The sequence below is a fragment of the Rhinatrema bivittatum genome, chromosome 2, assembly GCF_901001135.1.
Source record: "Rhinatrema bivittatum chromosome 2, aRhiBiv1.1, whole genome shotgun sequence".
NCBI classification, from domain to species: Eukaryota; Metazoa; Chordata; class Amphibia; order Gymnophiona; family Rhinatrematidae; genus Rhinatrema; species Rhinatrema bivittatum.
Genome location: NC_042616.1, coordinates 10,041,907 through 10,066,459, shown reverse-complemented (window position 1 = coordinate 10,066,459; position 24,553 = coordinate 10,041,907). Strand labels below are relative to the sequence as shown.

At 45.3% G+C, this 24,553-nt stretch overlaps 2 protein-coding genes across 4 annotated transcripts in view; one reads left to right on the top strand and one right to left on the bottom strand.

Moving 5' to 3' along the window:
• Positions 1–24,553, bottom strand: part of LOC115083510 (zinc finger protein 189-like) — a 537,273-nt gene that overhangs the window by 362,427 nt on the left and 150,293 nt on the right. The gene's annotated exons all lie outside the window — the stretch shown is intronic.
• Positions 1,512–24,553, top strand: LOC115083522 (gastrula zinc finger protein xLCGF3.1-like). 3 transcript variants are annotated; one of them, XR_003854348.1, is made up of 2 exons: positions 1,512–1,838; positions 6,842–6,874. XR_003854348.1 is itself a non-coding variant. In XM_029587401.1 (2 exons), exons 1-2 carry the CDS (start codon positions 1,553–1,555, stop codon positions 20,200–20,202), a joined length of 1,299 nt encoding a protein of 432 aa, XP_029443261.1. In that variant the 5' UTR covers positions 1,538–1,552; the 3' UTR covers positions 20,203–24,553. The 3 variants fall into 3 exon arrangements, 2 of the variants coding, with proteins under 2 accessions (XP_029443261.1, XP_029443262.1); XM_029587401.1 differs by lacking the exon at positions 6,842–6,874 and adding an exon at positions 19,190–24,553 and having other exon boundaries at positions 1,538–1,838; XM_029587402.1 differs by lacking the exons at positions 1,512–1,838; positions 6,842–6,874 and adding exons at positions 6,914–6,968; positions 19,190–24,552.

Here is a 24,553-nt window from a genome sequence, read left to right as displayed (position 1 = left end):
ACAGTAATCCCTCCTAGGAAGGACTACAGCTCCCAGAGTGCCCTGTAACAGTCACATACAGTAATCCCTCCTAGGAAGGACTACAGCTCCCAGAGTGCCCTGTTATAGTCACATACAGTAATCCCTCCTAGGAAGGATCACAGCTCCCAGAGTGCACTGTAACAGTCACATACAGTAATCCCTCCTAGGAAGGATCACAGCTCCCAGAGTGCCCTGTAACAGTCACATACAGTAATCCCTCCTAGGAAGGACTACACCTCCCAGAGTGCACTGTAACAGTCACATACAGTAATCCCTCCTAGGAAGGACTACAGCTCCCAGAGTGCACTGTAACAGTCACATACAGTAATCCCTCCTAGGAAGGATCACAGCTCCCAGAGTGCCCTGTAACAGTCACATACAGTAATCCCTCCTAGGAAGGACTACACCTCCCAGAGTGCCCTGTAACAGTCACATACAGTAATCCCTCCTAGGAAGGACTACAGCTCCCAGAGTGCACTGTAACAGTCACATACAGTAATCCCTCCTAGGAAGGATCACACCTCCCAGAGTGCACTGTAACAGTCACATACAGTAATCCCTCCTAGGAAGGACTACAGCTCCCAGAGTGCACTGTGACAGTTACATACAGTAATCCCTCCTAGGAAGGACTACAGCTCCCAGAGTGCACTGTGACAGTTACATAGAGTAACCCCTCCTAGGAAGGACTACAGCTCCCAGAGTGCACTGTAACAGTCACATACAGTAATCCCTCCTAGGAAGGACTACAGCTCCCAGAGAGCACTGTAACAGTCACGTACAGTAATCCCTCCTAGGAAGGATCACAGCTCCCAGAGTGCCCTGTAACAGTCACATACAGTAATCCCTCCTAGGAAGGACTACAGCTCCCAGAGTGCACTGTAACAGTCACATACAGTAATCCCTCCTAGGAAGGACTACAGCTCCCAGAGTGCACTGTAACAGTCACATACAGTAATCCCTCCTAGGAAGGATCACAGCTCCCAGAGTGCCCTGTAACAGTCACATACAGTAATCCCTCCTAGGAAGGACTACACCTCCCAGAGTGCCCTGTAACAGTCACATACAGTAATCCCTCCTAAGTGCACTGTAACAGTCACATACAGTAATCCCTCCTAGGAAGGATCACACCTCCCAGAGTGCACTGTAACAGTCACATACAGTAATCCCTCCTAGGAAGGACTACAGCTCCCAGAGTGCACTGTGACAGTTACATACAGTAATCCCTCCTAGGAAGGACTACAGCTCCCAGAGTGCACTGTGACAGTTACATAGAGTAACCCCTCCTAGGAAGGACTACAGCTCCCAGAGTGCACTGTAACAGTCACATACAGTAATCCCTCCTAGGAAGGACTACAGCTCCCAGAGTGCACTGTGACAGTTACATAGAGTGCTTTTAACCACATCCATTTTCTCTCTCATTTTTAAGCAGAAATGTTCTGTCTTTACAGCTGTAGGGCAGGAAGAGGATCTGTCCCACAGACGTATACATCTGTCTCAAAAGCCAGCCACAGAAACATGCATTTTTCACAGTATGAGGCCCTGGGACTACACTTCCCACAATTCCCAGCCTCCCCTTCCCTTTCCTCTTACTTGCATTTCTCAGTGCTTTGCGCTCATCCTCCTTCCTTCCTGTTTCCTCCTCTATCTTCAGCCATTAAAGGAGAAGCTGAGGACATTGACTGAGAAGTTGATCGTGGACACCAAGCAAAACTCAAACCTGCCCCCACCCCAGGGACAGTGCAGGGAGGGAGCCAGGGCTGGAAATCCTGCTCTGGAGAAGGGGCAGGAGAATGGCTGCAGGGCTTTCTGCTCAGCAGGTAGGAGACTGGCAGGAGGGGGGCAGGGGTCGCAGCCTGGGACTGATCCCATCCCCCACCCCAGGGACCGTGCCTGGATTCAGATGGATAAATCTGATGTTGGTGGCAATGACCAGCAAAACCAGGCCGCCGGTACTAAACATTCAACCAGGAGACAGAGCAGCATTTAAACTAGAGCAGAGGGGTAAAGTGACAGCCCCTCAGAAGGATATTTGCAAAACAGGGAAATTAGAGAAGGTCCACGGTTAAGACTGTTGGATGTAAATAAACAGCATCCAGATGTGAAGGACTCTCCACTGCCTGAGCCTTCTGCTACGTGTGAGTACAAACAGAAATAAAAGCTTGAACACAAGGCCCACCTTAAAATGTCTGCAGGCAAGAGCCAGAAGTCTGAACAGTAAGGCTGTAGGGCATTAAATATGAGGACATAGAGAGTACAGGCGAGGGGGAAGGAAGGAATGCAGCGGGACGCTGTGAATGCAGGGTATAAATGATATCAATGTGCAGGACTGACCTTAAGAGGGTGAATCAATCACAGAGGGGGCCCTGCAGTGCTGAAATTATAATGTTAGGGATGGGGCTAGCAGGGTGACGTAGGGTCCCCAAACTACAGGGCCCAAGGCAGTCACCCCTATTTGCCCCCCCCCCCTGTAAAGACGGCTCTGTCGATGTGAAAGGGCAAATCATTTTGCTTGTCCTCCCAGAGTATCCCTTTTACCTCCCTCTTGTTACCTCGTGGCCCGGTTGTCACCCTCACCGGCTTTGTGCTTTGGATGGATTTGAAATATATTTCATTAGCAGTTTTTGCCTCTCTGGCAAGCTTAAGAGCATAAGAAATAAGCAGTGGATTTCTGCAACTCCACCTTACTAAGAACAAGCTGCTTCTCAAACTCTCGCGTGGCCTGCTTTACTCCTTCTGACTTTGGGCAGGTGACCTGGGGTATAAATTGAGATTCTAAGCGTTCTGGAGAGAAGGAAATGCCTACAGTGCCAGTAGTGCCATTGAAGCAACACAGGAGTCCTGGGCCAGTTTTAACACCCACCTCATGCAATCTGGCCGGTACGACCATCTTCCCTGGAGGGTCGGGTACTGCAGTGGCCGGAAGTATCTTAGCGGGGATTCATGATGTGCCTGGGAGGTTCTGGAAAATCCTCAGACTGGAAGGAGCAGGAGAGTGCGTCTGCCTGTTGGTTTCTAATCACAGGGCGATACCGTAATTCGAAGTCACAGTGAGAGAAGGACAAAGACCAATGGGACCGTCGTGAAATTAAGCTGCCGAGCTTGATGTAGGTGTTCAAAGTTCTTGTTCTCCGTATATATTGTAGTACGATGCTGAGCTCCTTCAAGCAGCTGCCACCATTCCTCGAGAGCTAGTTTGACAGCCGGAAGCTCTGATCTCCAATCCTGTAATTGTGTTCAGCTGGGGAGTACTTCTTAGAAAAGAAGGAACGTGGGCGGGTTACCCCTCCTGGAGTATTGGTGGCTGAGGACAGCCCCTGCCCCCAGGGTAGAGGCATCTACCTCTAAGATTAAGGGTCATGTAAATCTGTCAGCGAAGCCTTTCTTTAACTGCTGGAAGGCATCAATAGCCTCAGATGGCCAATCTTTGGTGTTGGCACCCAAATGGGTAAGGGCAAAAAGTAGAGCTGCCACAGAGGAGCAATTTGTAATAAATTGACGGTAATAGTTGGCAAACCCCAGGAACCTTTGCAAAGCTCGAGGGCCCATCGGGTGAGGACAGTCCATTTTATCTTGTCAGGATCCATCTGGAACCCATCTCATGAGACTATTTACCCAAGGAAGGGGAGCTCCTCTTGCTCAAAGAGACTTTTTTCCAGTTTGGCATAGAGATTATTCTCTCGCAGGCATTGCAAGATGATGCGAGCATCTCTTCGGTGGGAACTCAAGGTTTGAGGAAAGATCAACATTTCATCCAAGTATACAACCACACAAGTATATAGGAGATCATGAAAGATCTCATAGATCATTTTCTGGAAAACTGCTGGGGCATTGCAAAGCCCAAAAGGCATGACAAATACTCATAATGTCCATCGTGAGTGTTAAATGTCATTTTTCATTCATTACCGGACTTGATATGGATGAGGTTGTAAGGACCTCTGAGATCCAACTTTGTGACTATCTTGGACCCTGTAGGTAATGGATAACTGTCCTTCTTGGTGATGGCATCCAGGCCGCGGTAATCTATCCACGGTCTGAGTAATCCGTCTTTCTTCATGACAAAAGAAGAAACCAGCCCCTCCTGGAGAAGAGGAAGGGTGCATGAATCCCCATTCTAGATGCTCCTGAATGTAGGCATGACCTGGGTTTCTGGGAGAGACAGGGGATACACCTGCCCACGTAGCAGCATGACCGCTAGAATGATTTCAGTCCCGCAGTCGTACGTGTGTTGAGACAAAACTTCAGCACTCTTTTTAGAGAAGGCATCCCTGTAATCCACATATTGAGGAGGAAGTCCTGGGAGTAAGGATGCCACGATCTGTAGACAAAGAGGTTCTACCGGCACCAAGCAGGATACTGTACAGTCATGGCCCAATCGAGAAAATTTTAACGCAGACCAATCTAAGTGGTTGGTGCAGCTGGAGCCATGGCAGGCCCAAGATGATAGGATGGATGGCTCTGGAGATCATGAGAAGGCTGATTGTCTCAATGTGCAGAAGGCTGATGTGTAAAGCTATGATCATGGTGACCTAGCCCGGCAGTGGTTCTCTGTAGACAGAAGAGATCACCAAAGGAGAAATCATCTGGACCATGAGAATCTGAAGTTCATCAACTTGTTCCTTTAAGATGAACTTTCCTTTAGAGCCAGAATTCACAAAAGCCTGGGTGGTGAACCGAGTGGAACTAAGTTCCAAGGTGACCAATAGAAGTAGTTGGGAGTCGGGATGTTAAGGCCTAGGGTCATCTCACCAAAGGACTCTAGGTGTTGGGTTTTCCCGAATCTCTGTGGGCATTGGGCCAAGAGAAGGCCTCGGGCAGTGCAGTACAGACAGAAACCCTAATATCTGTGATGGAGCCTCTCTTCTGGGGCCATGTGGGCATTGGCTAATCGGGAAGCAGAGAAGTCGAGGGTGTGAGCGCATGTTGGACTCAAGGAGCCAACAGGACATTCCTTCAGGCAAGACACGTCTTTTGAGCCCTTTGTTGCAAGCGGCAATCTATTTTGCTGTTCAGGGCGATGAGGGCCTATAACGAGGTGGGAAGATCTCAGATGGCGAGCTCATCTTTAATCTTCCTGGAGAGGCTTTCCAAGAATATGGCGAGTAGGCTATCCTTGCACTAGTTCAGTTCGGATGCCAGCATTCAAAATTCTACCACATACCTGGCTAGAGTTCAGATTCCTTGCCGGAGGTGGAGCAGATCGGAGGCCATCGCTGCTGTATGACCTGGCTTTTTGAAGACAGTAGAGAACTGCTCCATGAACTGTTGTAAGTTTAGCAAAAGGGGGTCCCCTCGCTCCCAGAGGGGAGGCACCCATGCCAGTGCTGTTCCATCAAGCAGGAAGAGAATATATGTGGTTTTAGCCTGATCGTCGGGGAATAAGGGAGTCTGCAGTTGGAAGTGCATATAGCACTGTTTCAGAAAAGCTCATCACCGCTTGGGGTCCCTGATGGGGTGGAGCTGGCAGCTGCAGAACTGGCCGACTAGATGCTGCGGGCGGCAGTGGCACTAGTGCGGGTAAAGGTGGCACCATTGGGAATGGTCACTGCGTCCAGAAGAGTGGAGAGCTGGTTCATGAGAGCAGCTACGTTTTCCAAAGCCCCTTGTTGGTCCATGGTCTCGGCAACCTTTTGTATAGGTGGACCCTTGGGCTGAGGCAAGATTGGCTCTACCTGTAGATAGAGGAGTCCTGCAGGTTCCCACTATCGGCAGGTGGACCCAGGCAAAGCAGAGATCCTTCAGGACTTTCACCTATACCAGCCCATGTTCCCCTCAGGTTGAGCCTTTGGGTGCTGGGGCCAGCAGGATTTAGGTGGGGGGTCTCTGCTGATGGTAGGGGTGGAGGTCCATAGAAAGCTGGGTTATAGGCAGGTGGCAGTCAGATGTTTCGGGGGGGGGGGGGGGGTCCAGGCAATGGCCAGAGACAGGCAGTGGTCAGTTGTATCCGAGGTCCAAGCTGGAGTCAAAAACCGGTGTCTGTCTGAGGGAAGAGACGAGGGACAGATAGGCGGAGCAGGAAGGCAAGGACAAGAACAGGCGAGTAACCAAGACTGGAGACAAGCTGGATGAAGAGAGGAATGCTGGGTTACGTTGGTCTGCCTAAGGGGGAAGGGTCCACAGACCCTTGTAACACTGACCCATTCCCCACCCCTTTTCTGCCTCCTTATTCTTAACACGCCTACAAGTATGGACGCGTATACTTTCTGGCGTCTCAAAAATTGGCGTTGCTTGTGCACGGGCCCACGTACGAGCATGTGGGGCCATTTTTTTTTTTTTTTTGCATTGAGCGGCGCTTTTAAAATCTACTTCTCAGTGTGCAGTTGAACTCTGGGATTCACTGCCAGAGGATGTGGAGAAAGCAGCTGGGTTTCAAAAGGGTTTAGACAAGTTTCTGGAGGAAAAATCCATAAACGAATTAGGCATGTTAATAGCTAAGGCACCGCTTATCCCTGGTTGTGATCAAGAAGGACTGGGCCTTGACTTTGCGATCTGGCCGGGTACTTTTTACCTGAACTGACCACTGTTGGAAAGGGGATGCTGGGCTTGACTGACTTAGGCTCTGACCCCAGATAAGCATTTCTTATGTTCTTCTGTGTCTCCAGTATTAGAGAATCTTTTCACAGTTAGACCTGCAGACCCTGTGGTCCAGAGCGGAAACTAAAACTAGAGGTGCTCACAGGAAACAGGCCTGAGAGATCATGGGATATTGGGGTCCTGGTGTCCCCTCCTCCATGATAAAATGTGAGGAGAATAAATCCAGCTGAGATCTGATGCACGCTGAGCCCCTCCTCGTGTCTCTGAGGGTTTCTGGTTTGTGTTTCAGGTGCGGGTGACGTTTGAGGACATCGCTGTCTCTTTCTCCCAGGAGGAGTGGGAATATTTAGATGAAGGGCAGAAGGAGCTTTACAGGGAGGTGATGAAGGAGAATTATGAGACCCTGAGCTCCCTGGGTAAGGACTGCTGCAATTCCCTCCTCCTCGGCCTCCCCAGAACTACTAACCTCCCTCTCCAGATGCTCCAAAATGCAGCTGCCCGTATTCTCACTAACACTCGCAGAACCAAACACATTACCCCCATTCTCAAGGAACTACATTGGCTACCCATCTCCGCCCGGATACGATACACAAAACCTTACATACTCACAACATGTATTGGTTCAATGACTCCCTATTTTTCCACAAATCCAACAGACCAACTAGCTCGCAACATGCCGCCACCTCACACATTCCTCCCCATAAATCTACGCTCCTCCCTACTGCCAGAGAACGCACCCCGATCCATTGCAGGGCCCTCAATCTGGAACGCCATGGCCCGCCGACATTCGGCGAGAACTCTGCCCAAAGAAATTCAAGCCAAAGCTTAAAACCTGGCTATTCAGACAAGTCTTCACCTGATCCTGCCCCCTTCCTCTTCTCTCCCCCCCTGCGGCCATTTGCCGCAACCTATTACTTTTCTTATACATTTCGTTATATTAACGTAAATATGATCTGTTTTATACCTATTATTCCCAATCTTTTGTAAACATGTACATATATCCTAATCCCACCCAACTCCCCTTTCCCATCTCTCCTCCCCCTCTTGCTTTTGTATTATATTTGCAATATTGTTTTCTTCATTTTATTTATTTATTTATTTAAAAACTTTTATATACCGGTATTAGTATGCATACATCATACCGGTTTACAATGTAACTTTAAAGGTAGAAATTACAATGAACAGGGAGGGCGAACAAGGAGGAGTATACAAAGAGCAGGAGGTGGAGGAATTAAAGCAATAAATAAAAACTGCAACGGACTATTTACAGGAATATACAAGGCGTAGGCAAGATACTTGCAGAAGTCGGTGTACTTAATCAGGGTAGGCTTGTCGGAAGAGCCATGTTTTAAGTTTTTTTCTGAACTTGGCGTAACATGGCTCTAGCCTGAGAGTGGTAGGGAGGGCGTTCCATTGTTTAGGGCCTGCAGTGGATAGTGCACGGTCCCTAGTAGAGGAGAGGTGGGCTTTTTTCAAAGGGGGAATGGAGAGGGTGCCTTTGTTGACAGTGCGAGTGGGTCGTTCAGTGCGTATAGGACGAAAGGGTTCATCCAACCAATTGGAATTGTGCGAGTGGATGGACTTGTGCACTATGGTTAGAATTTTGAAGAGAATTCGGGATGCGATGGGGAGCCAGTGGAGTTCTTTGAGTATTGGGGTAATGTGATCAGCTTTCCTTGAGTTGGTGATGACCCTGGCGATGGCATTCTGGAGCATTTGTAAGGGCTTGGTGGTGGAGGAGGGAAGGCCAAGGAAGAGGGCATTACAGTAGTCCAGCTTTGAGGAAAGGGTGGCTTGGACGACGGTGCGGAAGTCATGATAGTGGAGGAGGGGTCTGAGTTTCTTCAGGATGTGAAGCTTGAAGAAACCTTCTTTGAGGATGGAGTTGATCTGTTTTTTGAGATTGAGTTGTTGATCTATGATAACCCCAAGGTCTCTTACTGTGGGTTGGGGTGTTATGACGTTGAAAGCTGGATCGTTGGAGATCGGTGGTTTGGGAGGGAGGTGAGGAGAGATAAGGAGCAGCTCTGTTTTGGAGGAGTTTAGAGCGAGGTGGATGTTGGTGAGGAAGTCATTGATGTTGGCAAGACATGTGTTCCAGAAGGCAAGGGCATCTGAGAGAGAGTTGTGAATGGGAATGACGATTTGAACGTCATCTGCATAGAGGTAGAATTTGAGGCCGAGGTCTGTGAGGAGCTGACATAGAGGTGTGAGATAAATGTTGAAAAGGGTGGAGGAGAGGGAGGAGCCTTGTGGGACACCTTGAGACAAGGGATAGAGTGTGGAGTTGGCGTTTCCTATCTTGACGGAGAACTTTCTGTTAGATAAGTAGGATTTAAACCATAGTAGGGCTAGGCCTGAGATGCCTATTTCGGATAGCCGGTTGATGAGGAGGTTATGGTTGATGGTATCAAAGGCAGCTGAGATGTCGAGTAGGGCGAGGAGGTAACAGTTGCCTCGGTCCATGCCTATGAGTAAGTGGTCCGTGAGGGAGAGCAGGAGGGTTTCTGTATTGAGGTATTTACGGAAGCCGTATTGGGCTGGATGCAGAATGTTGTTGCTTTCTAGATATTCTGTAAGTTGGATGTTTACAATCTTTTCCATAATTTTGGATAGGAAGGGCAGGTTAGAGATAGGGCGGAAGTTAGCGGGGTCTTTAGGGTCTAGTGTTGGTTTTTTTAGGAGGGGCTTGACAATAGCTTGTTTAAGAGCATCTGGGACAGAGCCTGAAGAGAGGGAGGAGTTTATGATGTCTGCGATGGGTTTGGATATAGTGTTCGGGATGGAGAGGAGGGATTTTGTGGGAATGGTGTCTGAAGGGTGGGAAGCTGGTTTGAGTTTTCTGAGAATAGATTCCACTTCTTTAGCGGAAGTCAGGTCAAGGGTTTGGAGGGTGGGTGAAGTGGGGGAAGGTTGGAGGGAGGGGGAAGGGGAGGTGGATGGAGAAGGGTGTTGAAATCTGCGGAGGATGTTGGTGATTTTTGTGAGGAAATACTGGGCGATTTCTTCGCTCTTAGTGGAGGCATCATTCTCAGGGATAGTGGGCTGAGAGGATTTGGTGAGGTTGGCAACATAATTGAAAAGGGCTTTCGGGTTGTACATGTATTGGTGGATCTTAGCTGAAAAGTAGTCTCTTTTTGTTTTGAGGGTGGTTATTCTATATTGGTGAAGGGTAGTTTTGAAACTTGAGGCGAGTTGGGGTGAGGGGGCTTTACGCCAGTTTCTCTCACGCTGCCTGAGGGTATTTTTTAGGGATCTTAGTTCAGTCGTGTACCAGGGTTGATGATTTTTTGTGGGTTGGGTAATGTTACGTCTGGAGATGGGGCATAGTTTGTCAGCAATTTCAAGAGTCATGCTGAGCCAGGATTTGATGGCAGTCTCTGGACTGGAGCAGTCAAGGCTAGTGGATGTGTTGGAAATGGCAAGAGCCAGTTCATCTCCAGAGCAGGGTTTCCTGAAGGTGAAGGTGGTGTTGTTTGAGGGAGTGGGGGTAGTAGGGAAGTTAAGGGGGAGGAGGGCTTTTATGAGGAAGTGGTCGGACCAAGGTACAGGGGAGCAGGTGGAGGGGTGGGATGGTAGGAAGCAGTGGTTGATGAATATAAGGTCAAGGGAGTGACCAGCTTGGTGCGTGGGGGAGGCAACAATTTGTCTAAGGCCTAGAGCTTGGAGTGCAGTAAGGAATGCCTCACAAGAAGGGGTAAGGGGGGTGGCATCGACATGGAGGTTGAAGTCTCATTGTATGATGGAAAGGATTTCAATGTTTATGTTGGCAGATAAGAATTCAATTAAGGGGGAGGGGTCCCGTTCGATGGATCCAGGAGGGGCATAAATGAGACAGATTTGCAGTGAGGGGGCTTTGAAGAGGCCAATTTCTAGCTTGGAGGGTGATGTGGTGTGGGAGAGTTTGAGATTAAGGTGTTTCTTGAAGGCTAGGAGGATGCCACCTCCTCTTTTCTTGGGTCTTGGAATGGATAGGAATTCGTAGGATTGTGTAGGTAGCTGGTTCAGGAGGACAATGTCTGTTTCTTTGAGCCAGGTTTCCGTGATGGCACAGATGTCTGGCTTGGTGTCAGTGAGGAGGTCATTTAGGATGGGGGTTTTTTTGGAGAGTGATTGGGCGTTGAACAGAATGATGGAGAGGGTAGTGAGTCCAAGGAATTGGTTGAGGGGGGTAGTGAGGATAGGGAGGAGGGATTTGTAGGGGGGGGTGGGACGGGGGGGATGGGAATGGGAGAGTCTGTTGTGGGGGAGGTGGATGCGGTTGATGTGTTGTGTGGTCATAGTGGGTGAGTAGGCAAAGGAGAAGGGAGGGAGAGGGGGTAGGTAAAAAGGAAACTGAGAGGATATAGGGTAGTACAAGGCGGGGATTAAGGTATCAAGGAGTTAAACTGAGAGAAGGGCACTGAGGGAAGGGCACAAAGCTGATTAGGTAGGGTAAGAGGTGAAAATAGTGTACCATGCAGGTTATACAATGCAGGTCAGACAATGCAGGTTATACAGCTTAGATAACATGCACAAATAACAGAATAGAGCAATTTAAGGTGTTAGGGGGGAGTAGTCCAGTGGCTGGGAGGCAGGCTCATGAGCACCTGTGAGAGGTGAGATAGGCACTTTGAGGAGGTGCCCACTCACTCGGAGGTCCTGGAGCTGGATGGGTCTTGGCTGAGAGGCTGGCAAGTGAGCAGCGATACCTCAGGGTCAAAAGGGACTGCTGGGTGAGAAGGAGGTCCATGTAGTACTTTAGGGTCTTCCAGGGTCCTTCAGGGCAGTCCGAAGGGGCTGCCCGAAGGGGCGCTCAAAGGGGCAGGCCCCTTTGTCGCGCTCCTTCGGCGCGTGACGCTAGGCGCGTGACGCTTGACCAGGTTAGATTTTTATAGATGACTCTTTTCTGTGTCGCTCAAAAGTGATGTCATCAATATGGGTCTTAGCATCCAGCACAGAGATTTAAAAGCGGAGTCGTTAGAAGCAGGGCAGTCTTCCAGCTGGGGGAGGGGTCAACAGCCACGAGGTGGAGGAGGAGGAGAGGGTCCAATGGAGGGCTGGGTGCAGGAAACAGCTCAATCCAAGCCCTGGATCCTGGCTTGCAGAGCAGAGAAAAGAAAGGCAAGTACCTGTACGGAGATTTAAAAGCACATTCGTGAGAAGCAGGGCATATTCATTATTGTTCCCAGTTTCATATTATTGTTCCCATATTCATATTCATTATTGTTCCCAGTTACCATTACTCCCTGTTACTTGTAAAGCGCTGCTGCTACCCTTGATGTTACCTGGAAACCGATGTGATGTTACAATACGATGTCGGTATAAAAATATCTCTAAATAAAATAAAAAATAAATTGAGACACTGGAGGGTCATAATTTTGAGCTGGCGCCCACCTGTAGGCCTGCTACCCTCAGGATTGTCCTCGCTTCCTCTACTGTACGCACTCTGGATGAAATCCCATTGTTCGTGAAATGCAGTCCAAACGGAAACAGCCACTTACATTTATTGTTTCCGGATCTCAACTCTTGTACGACCTCACAGAAGTCTCTCCTTTTCTTTATGGTCACCGGAGAGAAAATCTTGAAACAGTTCAGTCTTGTTGCCGTGCCACTGAATATCTCGGAGTTGCTTCGCTTGAGTCATAATTCGTTCCTTCATTGCAATACTCGTGGAAGCATATTACTATTTCGTGAGGTTGTCCATTGCGCGAAGTAGTTGAGGGTCTGTGAGCTTTCACTAGTTTATTGTAGCTGGTTCTTCCATCACCACTTCAGGGTTCAATATATGGCTGCATATATCCAGCACTGCCTTTAGGCAGTCTGAGTATGCTGGTGCGCAGGTTCCCCCTTCTGGATCGGCTTTCCAGGCTTTCGACCCAGTCCCTCAGCTTGCTGTTTTCATCACTTCGGTTTTGTAGTTCATGCTGAATTCCCTCAGTCAGTGTGTCCTCTTCCTCTTGTCGCTGCTCGATTGCTTCCACGCGGTTACCCAGCTCAGGGCATTCTGCTCTTAGTTCTGAGACTATATTTTTGACTTCCTGCTTCAGTTGGCCCATTTCGGCACGAAGGTCTCCAAGCCATCTCTGAAAGTCCTCCCTTGAAAGGGAGCCTTCTGATCTTAACTCGCCCGTGCGATTCACTGCCTCTCCCGATGCCTGGTTGTCTGAATCGCCGCCATGTTCTCGATCTCTCCCCTCCGCCTGTTCCCCGAGCTTTTTCATTGCCGAGATCTCCTACGAGAGCTGTTTTAAATCCGGCGTTTTGTTTTTTTTTCTCACCGACATCCTCGATCGAAGGGAAGGCTGCGTCTGAGTCTGGATCTTTTTTTTATTCCGCTTTCTCAGCTGCAGAGAGGTATTTTTAAATTAACAGGGGGCTGGAACTCCTCGTTCGAGCCGCCATTTGCCTCTGTGACGTCACTTCCTCCTTAAATCTTTTTCTGTCTGTTATCAAACGTAAAATCTCAGGTAGAGAATTCCAAAGTTTTGGACCCGCAATAGAAAACAGACAATCTCCTACTTGTGACAGATGTGTGCTCCGTATTGTTGGAATAGTCAATAGTCCTTTGTTTTTGAGATCCTAGTGTTCGCTGAGGTGTATATGGCGGTAATGTCACGCCTATCATACCGGGGTCACTTGAGTGAATGTTTTTGAATATTGCTTCACCGACCAGTACAAAACCTAGTTTCCAGTTTTTTGACAACAACACATCAGATCCTTGTCATCTTGGGACACATGGCAACTGTATTCAGTCACTCATTTATGCTTATGCATGGGGGGGTCTAGGTGTCCAGTGGAACCAGCTTTCCCTGCCATTGATGGTGAGTCACTCTGCTACCGCAGCACCACTAGCTCCAGACTGGTCAATGCCGCTTTCGAAAACGGCCCAACAGGCTTTTGCCCCTGGCAAGTTCTAGGGGCAAAGGCCAGTTGGCGCCATTTTGGAAAATGGCATTCACCAGTCTGGAGCTAGGGAGCAATCCAAGCTGCTGCTGAGCCACCAATGAGGCTTCTGTCAGGCAGGGGGGGGAGTCCAATGGTGGGGGGGGGGGGTCCAGAGGTCATCCTAGACCACCAGGAGCTGTTTTGAGGTAAGAGGAAGAGAGGGCCTCCCTAGCCCACCAGAGCCTTATTTTTTGGAAGAGGGGTATGGTGAAAGGGGGCTTAGGGGGGCATGGGGAATCCTTCTACTGGGGGGGGGCTTCTTCTGAAAAAGGGAGGAGTTTGGGAAGGGGGAAGGGTGTGACCACGCCCAGTTTAATCTTTTTTTTTTTTCACTTTTGGGGTCAGCGCTGCCCCTAGAGATAGTGGGGAAGTGTGCTGGTGACACTTTTTTTTTTGGGGGGGGGGGGTACATTTCTGGCCACTTGGCCCTTTAAAACGATGGTATCCCCTTGCAAAGGGGCCTCCATCATGCGTTTATGCAGGCTCCGCTGCTTTCTTTTTTATTGCTGAGATTTTCAGCGATCAGAAAGAACGCGCTGATAAGGCCGTTATATTTTGTCAGGGAGCGGTAAAATATCATGGGACCATCCCCCCGCCATGATATTTTGCCCCTCCCGTGATGAAATATGGTGGCTTGATAAATCTCCCCCTGAATTTGCTTTTGTGTCCTTTTTGCTTATCAATAAATGAAATAAAGAAAAAAAATCAAAATACTTATCCAGATCCCAAGCAGGTTCTTCTGGTCTTCCCCTTTTGCTGCCTCTCTGTGTAGCACCATGGAGTAGATTTTATGTTACCTCCTTTTTCTAGCCCCCCCCCCCCCTTTTTTTTTCTTAGCTTTGCCATCGAGAGATAGCGAGAGCCCACGAGGGAGATGGGGAGACTCAAACACTAAAACAACATATCTCAACCTCTTTCTCTAAATAACAAGAAACATTTTGTTTTTAATTTTCTCCGGAAGGGTTCTGGACTGGTCTGGACTGGTCTGCCAGGACTCAAGGAAAGTAAATCAACGGCTATTTAAATCTCACCTTCCTCTTCGTCCTGCTAGACCAGTCCCGACAAGTGGGACGTGCCCAGGCAGTGTCTATATGAGATGGGATGAAGTCTCAATGTCCCCCTAAAGCTGTCCAGCCAAAGATCGAATCCACTGTTGTCTGCAAGTCCAGTTTATAATGTTTTACAAATAAATGCAATGAGGGTCGTGTGGCTGCTCCTCAAATAACCTGTGCACAAACTAATTTATGTTCCACCAAAGATGAGGCTTGGGCTCTAGTTGAGTGACCTTTCAGTCTGGCAGGCACATGCCCAGCTTCCCCAGTGTAGGACGCCCACAATCGCTTCTTTGATCTGTTTTGTAATGGATGGGCTTTGGATGCTGCCTGACTCTTCCTTTGGCCGGTGAACACAAATATTCTGTCTGGCTTCCAAAGTAATTCATAACCTTGAGGTATCGCAACAGAGGTCTCCTGACATTTAGCAAATGGAGGCTTCTCCATCTTCTTAAACGTGGGTAGAGATATCTCCTGATTCCTATGAAAGTCTGACACCATCTTAGGCAAGAAGGAAGCAACCACGCGAATTGTGACCCTGTCTTCGTAGACCATCGGGTAGGGTTCTCTACGTGGCAGCTCCTGGAGTTCCGAGACCCTTCTGACTAAGCAGATTGCTATCAAGAATTCCGTCTTTAGCATCAGCACCTTCAGAGACACTTCTCTTAGGGGTTCAAAAGGCACTTTTTTAAGGCCCTTAGCACTAGGTTTAGATTCCATGCTGGCACTACCTGCCAAGCAAGGGGGCACACATGCCTTACTGCTCTGAGGAAGCATGCCACATCTGGATGGGCTTCTCCCATGGAGGAGAATTGTTCATACGTGCGACGTAAATGCCTGCAGGAAATCTAGAATTGTTCATACGTGCAACTTAAATGAGGAAACACCGCGTTTTCTGTAAGGGGTCTCAACTTTCCAAACCTTGCCATATGCTAGGGATATGGATCGCTTCCTTGCCCTCAAGAGGGTTGAAATTACTGCATGCAAGTAAGCTCCATTTTTTAGTTTCCTATTTTCAATAGCCAGGCTGTAAGATAAAGACTTGGATCTTCCATCAATGCTGGATCCTGATAAGAACATAAGAACATAAGAAAATGCCATACTGGGTCAGACCAAGGGTCCATCAAGCCCAGCATCCTGTTTCCAACAGTGGCCAATCCAGGCCATAAGAACCTGGCAAGTACCCAAAAACTAAGTCTATTCCATGTAACCATTGCTAATGGCAGTGGCTATTCTCTAAGTGAACTTAATAGCAGGTAATGGACTTCTCCTCCAAGAACTTATCCAATCCTTTTTTAAACACAGCTATACTAACTGCACAAACCACATTCTCTGGCAACAAATTCCAGAGTTTAATTGTGCGTTGAGTAAAAAAGAACTTTCTCCGATTAGTTTTAAATGTGCCCCATGCTAACTTCATGGAGTGTCCCCTAGTCTTTCTACTATCCGAAAGAGTAAATAACCGATTCACATCTACCCGTTCTAGACCTCTCATGATTTTAAACACCTCTATCATATCCCCCCTCAGTCGTCTCTTCTCCAAGCTGAAAAGTCCTAACCTCTTTAGTCTTTCCTCATAGGGGAGTTGTTCCATTCCCCTTATCATTTTGGTAGCCCTTCTCTGTACCTTCTCCATCGCAATTATATCTTTTTTGAGATGCGGCGACCAGAATTGTACACAGTATTCAAGGTGCGGTCTCACCATGGAGCGATACAGAGGCATTATGACATTTTCCGGTTTATTCATCATTCCTTTTCTAATAATTCCCAACATTCTGTTTGCTTTTTTGACTGCCGCAGCACACTGAACTGACGATTTCAATGTGTTATCCACTATGACACCTAGATCTCTTTCTTGGGTTGTAGCACCTAATATGGAACCCAACATCGTGTAATTATAGCATGGGTTATTTTTCCCTATATGCATCACCTTGCACTTATCCACATTAAATTTCATCTGCCATTTGGATGCCCAATTTTCCAGTCTCACAAGGTCTTCCTGCAATTTATCACAATCTGCTTGTGATTTAACTACTCTGAACAATTTTGTGTCATCTGCAAATTTGATTATCTCACTCGTCAAGAGGATTGAAATTACTGCATGCAAGTAAGCTCCATTTTTTAGCTTCCTACTTTCAATAGCCAGGCTGTAAGATAAAGACTTGGATCTTCCATCAACGCTGGATCCTGATAGAGAAGGCCCATGGTTCCTACTAACCCGAGTGGCCGCCTCTTCCTCAGTTTTTACCAAGTCTCCAACCACGGGTGCCTGGGCTAGTCCGTTGTTACCAGGATGACCCACCTTTCATGGTCCAGTACCCTTAGAGTTCTTGCAATCATTGGCCATGGTGGAAACACATAGAGTAAATCACTTGATGGCCAAAGACTGGGTCAGCACATCTCACTCTTGAGCCTTTTCCCTGGGTCTGACCGAAAAATTGTAGATGAGCGGTGCTGTTCCACTCATCTGCTATATTTGCAAACGCTTGTTCTGACAGCTCCCATTCCCCTGGATCCAGCATACGCTAGCTGAGAAAGTCCAACAGCCAGTTGTCCACTCCTGCTATATAACTTGTCATTCGTACTTTTAAATGAGTCTCTGTCCAGCTCATCAGGCCTTTTGTCTTCTTTTCCAGTTGTGGGCCCAGTCTTCACCCCTGTCTATTCACATATGTCCCCACTACTAACAACACTCTTACCACCTCGCCCTTCCACCTGGGAAAAGAACCGCTGAGCACCAGTCTGATCACTCTTATCCCCAGGTAGTTTATTAACTGGGAGGCTTCTGACATTGGCACTAGCCCTATTCCACCTGTCCTTCACAGCGGGAGCCTCAGCCTACTAGGGTGGCATCAGTCACCGATATTACCAATGTCAGTAGGCCCAAACTTGTCCCTGCCGTCAAGTTGGCATTGTTCAACCACCAAAAAACCCCAACTGTATTCCCCATCAGTCCAACTTGACTTTATTTATTACTTATCAATATTATACCACACTCAATTTCATTTTTAAATGAATTTTTTTGAACAGCAATTCAATTCTATTCCTCATCATGAAGGTCCCTTCCCAGGAGGCCTACTGGTTAGCGTCTTAATTTCATTTATCAATGGGAGCAAGAACTGAAACTTAGCTTTAATGTGCCATTCAATCACTGCCCCCCCTGGGGCACCAGTCTGATCACTCTTATCCCCAGGGAGTTTATTAACTGGGGCAGTGATTGAATGGAACATTAACGCTAGGTTTATGGTGCCCAGATCAGAGGACAGCTACTGAAAGGGTCAGCAGTCTTCATTATAAAGCATTTAGGGACAGCCTTAAAGGTCTAAACATGTATATGCCAGAGGAAAGGTGGGATAAGGAAGATATGGTAGAGATATTTAAATACCTCTAAGGTAATAATATATAGGAGGCAGGTTTCCTTCAATGGAAAGGAAGCTGTAGAATGAGAAAGAGGCAATATGCCGAAGTAATCTAAGGAAAAGGGTGGTGGAGGCAAGGAATAACCTCCCCCTGAAGGTGTTGGAGTCAGAGACAATATAAAGAAATCTAGAAAACGTGGGACAAAGGGGATCTCTGAGGGAGAGGAAGGGATTATAAAGCTGAGCAGGAGGTGTGGATGGGCAGCTTGGATGGTCCATTTGGTTTTTATCTGTCAGCATGTTCCGTGTTTCTGGCCTGTGGCCAGTGTGACCCCTGACCTCTAACAGCCTGACTCCTAGTCTTTGGTAGCCTTCTATGATCACTAATGATTGGTCAGAGATGTGCGGCTGTATCACTGTGCAACAATTTCAGATCAGAAGTGAAAGGCTCAGAATCCCGGAAATATTTAAATGGTCACTAATACATGCTCCCTCCCATCTAAAATGGACTATTGCAACTCCCTCCTCCTTGGCCTACCCCACTCCTCCATAAAACCCCTCCAATTGCTGCAGAATGCAGTAGCCAGAACTATCTCCAATACATGCATATACGACCACATCACTCCCGTCCTGAAAAACCTTCATTGGCTCCCTGTCCCATCCCGTATCCTCTATAAAACCCTCACCACTATCCATATAGCTATTTACTCACACAACTCCAACTGGCTTGACGACCCTCTCTGCCTCTCATGCTCCAACCGACCCACTAGAACCTCCAACAAGAAGGCACACCTCACATCCACGAGAGATCGGGCCCTCTCCATTGCTGGCCCCACGCATTGGAACTCTCTACCGACCATCCTTAGGCTACAATCATGCACTGCGAAATTTAGATCCTTATTAAAGACTTGGCTTTTCAAACAAGCCTTCCCCCAAAACCCTTAACAGCCCCCCTTGCTTCTCAGTCCCACAGTTAAACCGGATTCTATTCTATACTGTACATAGATGTTTTATATTATATACTGTACATAGCTGTCTTATATTGTACATAGCCGTTTTATAATTATATTTATAATCGCTCCTCCATTTGTTGCTATTATGTCCTCAAGTTGCCCGTTGCGATTGTTCTCTCTCATTTCCTCGCTTTTCTCTAGTTACTTGTATCCCCTCCCCTTTCCCTGTTCATTGTAATTTCCACTCTATAAGTTCGCTGTAAACCGATATGATGTCCTCACTAATATCGGTATAGAAGACTTTCTAAATAAAAATAAATAAATATATATTTTTTATATCCATCAGGTGGTGAGATCAGAGAAGAAGGAAAGAGGAAGGAGAATCGAGAAGAACATCTTGTAGAACAGGGACTCACAAGAAATGGCTGTGAGAATGTTTCCCAGGGGACTAAGAGAAGAAGCACAAGGATTATTCAGCAGGTATCACTAAAGAAACAGAGAGATCCTGCAGGAGCTACTGTGTGCGTGGGAAGAAACAGAGAGTTCACAAACCTCTCTGAGCACCCTAGACACTTGGAGACAGAGATATCCTTCCAAAAAACTAACACTGATCAAATGACTTCTAATCTCTACCAGAGAGATGGTAGAGAGAAGAAATGCTTTGTGTGTGACACCTGCGGAAGATGCTTTGATAAGAAATCACATTTGACATCTCATCAAGGAATACACAAAACACCTTTTCCTTGCACTAAATGTGGGAAAAGTTTCCAAAAGAAAGACGATTTAATATGGCACTATATAAAACACAAAAATGAACAAACAAAGGGTACAGAAGATAAACCCTTCCCATGTGCTCAATGTGGGAAACGTTTCCGTCAAAGAAAGGGACTACAGGTTCATCAAACAACACACACAGGAGAGAAACCATTTTCCTGCACTGAATGTGATAAAAGGTTCAGATGGAAGCCAGCTCTAATACGACATCAAAGAACCCACACAGGAGAGAGACCCTTTCAGTGTGAAAAATGTGGGAAAAGATTTATATGCAAAGGTTACCTAGTAACACACCAAACAATTCATGTGGGTGGGAGACCCTTTCCATGCACAGAATGTGGAAAAGGCTTCTCTCGGAACAGGGATCTCAAATTGCATCAAAGAACACACACAGGAGAGAAACCCTTTCCATGCACGGAATGCATCAAAAGTTTTTCTCGCAAGGATTCACTAATAAAACACCAGAAAACCCACACAGGTGAGAGACCCTTTCCATGTACTGAATGCAACAAAAGTTTCTCTCGCAGATATCTCTTAACGTTACATCAAAGAAACCACACAGGAGAGAAAGGTGATGTTCCATAGAAGAAAGGTCACTACGGTGACCTTCCTTAATGAAAAACTAAGCAAGACTGAAAATATATTTCTAATTGAAGACTTTAATATGAAGGAAATTGAGCAGGAAGTTGTATATAAATGTCTGGGAGTAGAGGAAGTTGCAATAATCCATCTCAAATCACTGAGAGAAAAGGTCCATAAAGAAAACTAGAGTTGAATGAAACTGATATTGAAAAGGGCTTTAACAACATGGAATAAAATCCATGCCATCAATCAGTCTGTAAGCCATGTGCACTCATACAGTTTTAAAATAATAGACTGATCCCCAAAAGATCTTAATAAGTTGGATGTAAGAATAAAACATCTCTTTCATGCCCAAAAGGCAATCTATAAGAACCAGTGCACGCTGACACTGTACATCTCAAGTGCAGAATGGGTTTTATGCAAATAGACTACACATACAGAGCTATTATCATAGGCCTCAAGCCATGCTTAATAGCAGCAACAGATGCAAATGCAAAGTGCATAAAAGTGCATGGCCAGAGTTATTCTACATTCTTAAACTTGGACAAGTGTTCACATGAAGAGAAAGAGTAAATGAGAATCTACCAGAATACAAGAGGGAAAAAAACCAGAATTTGCAAAACAAGGGGAAAAGAACTTTAAAGAGTCAGACCAGCAAACAAGGAAAAACGACCAAAAGCACAAATACAGTGGGAAATGCAAGAGTTACTTCAGAACTCTCACATGACACAGGCATGGCTAGGGTGATCGATAATTGCAGCACAGGCCAGAGGACGATGGATAAGATGGTTCGCATCTCGCATAGAGAACAAAGTAAAACAGAAAAATACAGATTCGATTAAAAAAAAATGGTTCCAATCTCATTACTGGATGTGACGTGCTGAGGCAGAAGGCCTGTATACAGAGAAGCACAACAGTGTGGCATGGCTTATCCACTGGAGCCCATGTACACACCATAACATCACTGCCAGAAAAGAACAGGGATCAGAAACTTAACAGAGTTGTAGAGAATGAAGACTTTGCGACGGTCCCATTCCCACCGATTTAAAAAGTTATCTGCAAGAGAACTGGACATTTGTGGTAAGGGATAAAACCATGAGATGGCAACGCTGATGATAACGTCAGTGTAACATGAGTATTCTGTGGAATGTACGGCGAGAGAAAAATGCCTTAATACTTAGAAATATGTGGCAGAAAGATACAGAAAGAGCCCCAGTTGTATTGGAGCTCCCTGGTGTGTCGCTTTTATATATTGCATCCTATGAACGCCAGAAGGAAACACTCTTTGGCACATTGCAAGTACAAAGATCATCTTTGAGATTATTCCCACTATAGCCTGGCTTGGGAATGAGGTTCATTCTTGTCAATTATTTTCACAAAAGAAATACAGGTGGAGACGCTTCCCCCTGAGAGAAACCTGAGCCTGATAAGAGCTTCAGACAGAAAGCACCGGAAGATCCACATGGGGGAAAGGTGAGCAGTGACATCTGAGAGAAGTCTGCAGCGATGTTGGTGATGGGGGAGGAAGCAGAGTACATTTCTCTCGCGCCAAGGCCAAATTCCTGAGGGCCTCGCTGGAGAACGTCTGTGCCAAATCTCAGGAGAAAGATGAGCATTCATTTAAAAAGTAATTTTAAGCTGAACCAAAAATGGCCTTTTTTAAAATGTGTTAAATCTGAAATTCATAAAAAATGGCCTCAAAATCTCCCCGAACGTTTTGTTTTTATTCATTTCAGAAAATAGTGCACGTTATTTGCAAAGAGCAAGCACTCTTTCCCAAAAAATAATAACAATTCAATATAAAGACAAATAAAACCGCCCACAATGAAATTTGTACTCAAATCAGCCTGAAACCGAAAGCAGTAATCCAAAAATGAAATTTTAGAGCTGCATCTCACTGAAATCTGAACGTCCTTAAAAGACTGAAACCTCTTTTATTCCCAAAAGATTTTCGAACAGTCTTGCAGGCTCTCGTTCCATCTAAATTAGACTCCTGGAATTCAATGTTTTTAGGCCTTCCAGCAAATGTTATTGGACCACTCCGACTGCTCCAAAACTCAGCAGCTCGACGTCTGACAGGAACCAGAAGACCTGACCAATATCAACCCAATATTGAAAGATCTTCACTGGTTGCCCGTAAAATACAGAGCTCAGCGTAAAATCCTATCCCTAATTCATTCATTTATTTATTTATTTAGCGTTTTTCTATACCGGCATTCGTGATTAGAAACCACATCATGCTGGTTTACATGCAACAAGGGGTGAGAACAAAAAACGGAACATAAACAAGTGCAAAAAACTCTCTACCATGAAAAGATAAAGTGGTTAACTTCATCACTGAATTTCCATATCCCTTCAAGAATTACTGGATCATCAGGTACAGGGATGTTACCAAGTCCTTCCCCCCAAATTGCTCACCTAAATAATGTGAGAGAAAGGACCCCAACTATGGAAGACTTTACCACAAGAATAGAGGATGGAAGCAGACATTAAGATGTTTAAAGGGGGCATTAAAACATGGCTATTCAAACAAGCCTTCCAAGATTTATTATCCTAATGATTTTAACATACTGATTAAATAACACTGTAAATACATAGCTGATTGTATTGTCTCTGCATTTACTGCTTCTCTAACTGTTTGAACTTATTATTCTTTAGTTTACTATTTTATTTTATTTATATTATGAAACTATGTATTTACTTTTTCCTTTTCCTTTTGGAAATGCAAATGTTTTTAAATGAATATTTGTTAACTAATGTAAACGGATTTGCTATGTTCTCATGATACATCGGTGTATAAAAATGATTAAATAAATAAATAGAACACAAGAGAGAAGCAGAATGACCTGCAAAAGGCAAACATCAAAGCTATGGAATGGCCTGTGATGAGAACAAGAGAGCTGGAAGCCAGGTTAAAAACAGTCGAACCTAAGAGAGCCCTGGCCTTGTTGGCGTGCTCAGGTTTTCCATCAAGTGTTTAACATCTCTCCATCAAGAGCTGGCAAAGTTCAAAGATCAGGGAGCCAGATCGAAAGAACAGGAAGAACGTTTCTCCTTCCAAAGGGATGAACAAAGAAGATAGATGCCAAATGTCTTGTAAATTCCTTTATTGAAGTGGAGACACTGGATTTGCCCGACTCAGGCCGAGTTTCGCCGTTTGAAAACGGCTGCCTCAGGGGCTACAACGTAAATAAATAATTATAATATATAAATATATAAAAACATAGTAGTATAAATTCAAACATATTATTTTTAAAAAGATATTAAATATATTAAAAATATTAAAAATTGGTGACATGTAGGAAGCGCATTAATTTACATAAAAATGAAACTTTGTAGACAGCTATCATAACACTTATAATTTAAAAACTCACGGTTTGCATAATAAACCTCAATTAATAAAACTTGAAAGAACTTTTAGAATAAAAACCAAAATTACCTGTATTCTCTCTGATTCACAATGAAATATCTGTATGTCGAAGGTTGCACAGTGAGCTATGTGACCAACAGCCTTATTGAATCTGTAATGGTTTAGAAAGGATGGCATAATTATCTAGGACATTGTTATAGATATCTTATTACTAAGAGGCTGTGTAAAAAGTTGCAAAAAGCAATAGTTCATTTTCAGTGAATGGGTGTGTAAAAAATAGTATATTTTATAAATCATTGATTGAATGATGATAAAAGGATTAATACAATTTGTATGAATATAGATATTAAATTAAAAGAGCTAGATATTAAAAAATAAAAAGTGCTTAATTCAAATATAAAATTTTTTGTGAGTGCATTATTTAATAATCGATAAATATTTGTGTGTCAATTATAATAATGTAAATCCAAGAATAATTTTGTATGTTGCACTTATAAAGTGTTGAATGTGTAGATGTGTAAATACATGTGAAAAGATAGAATTGATAACCCGATCAAATAATAATGTGAAAGTATGCATCTAGCTAATAGTGAATGAATGCTGCCGTGACATAGGTGTTCTAGATACCCCAAATTGATGTGTCTTTAATTGTAAACGCTTATAACAAAATTGTAATTAATGAAATGTAATACGGTGTCGCATAAGGTTGGAGATTATTATGCCTGTGTTGAAATAAATAATGATGGATGTATGAGAGTGTAAATTTATGAATGTATCGTTGAAAAATATATGGAGGCTCATAGCAACACATGCCGCCTAGATTATCTAAGAGCGCTGATGTAAAAAATAGTATATTTTATAGATCATTAATTGAATGATGATACAAGGATTAATACAATTTGTATGAATATAGATATTAAATGAAAGGAATTAGATATTAAAAATAAAAAGTGCTTGATTCAAATAAAAAAATTTTTTGTGAGT

Coding starts and splice junctions, on each gene's coding strand:
- LOC115083522 (XM_029587401.1), top strand. CDS start 1,553: ATGAGGCCCTGGGACTACACTTCCCACAATTCCCAGCCTCCCCTTCCC. Junction 1,839..19,189: donor CAGGGCTTTCTGCTCAGCAG/GTAGGAGACTGG, acceptor TATATCCATCAG/GTGGTGAGATCAGAGAAGAA.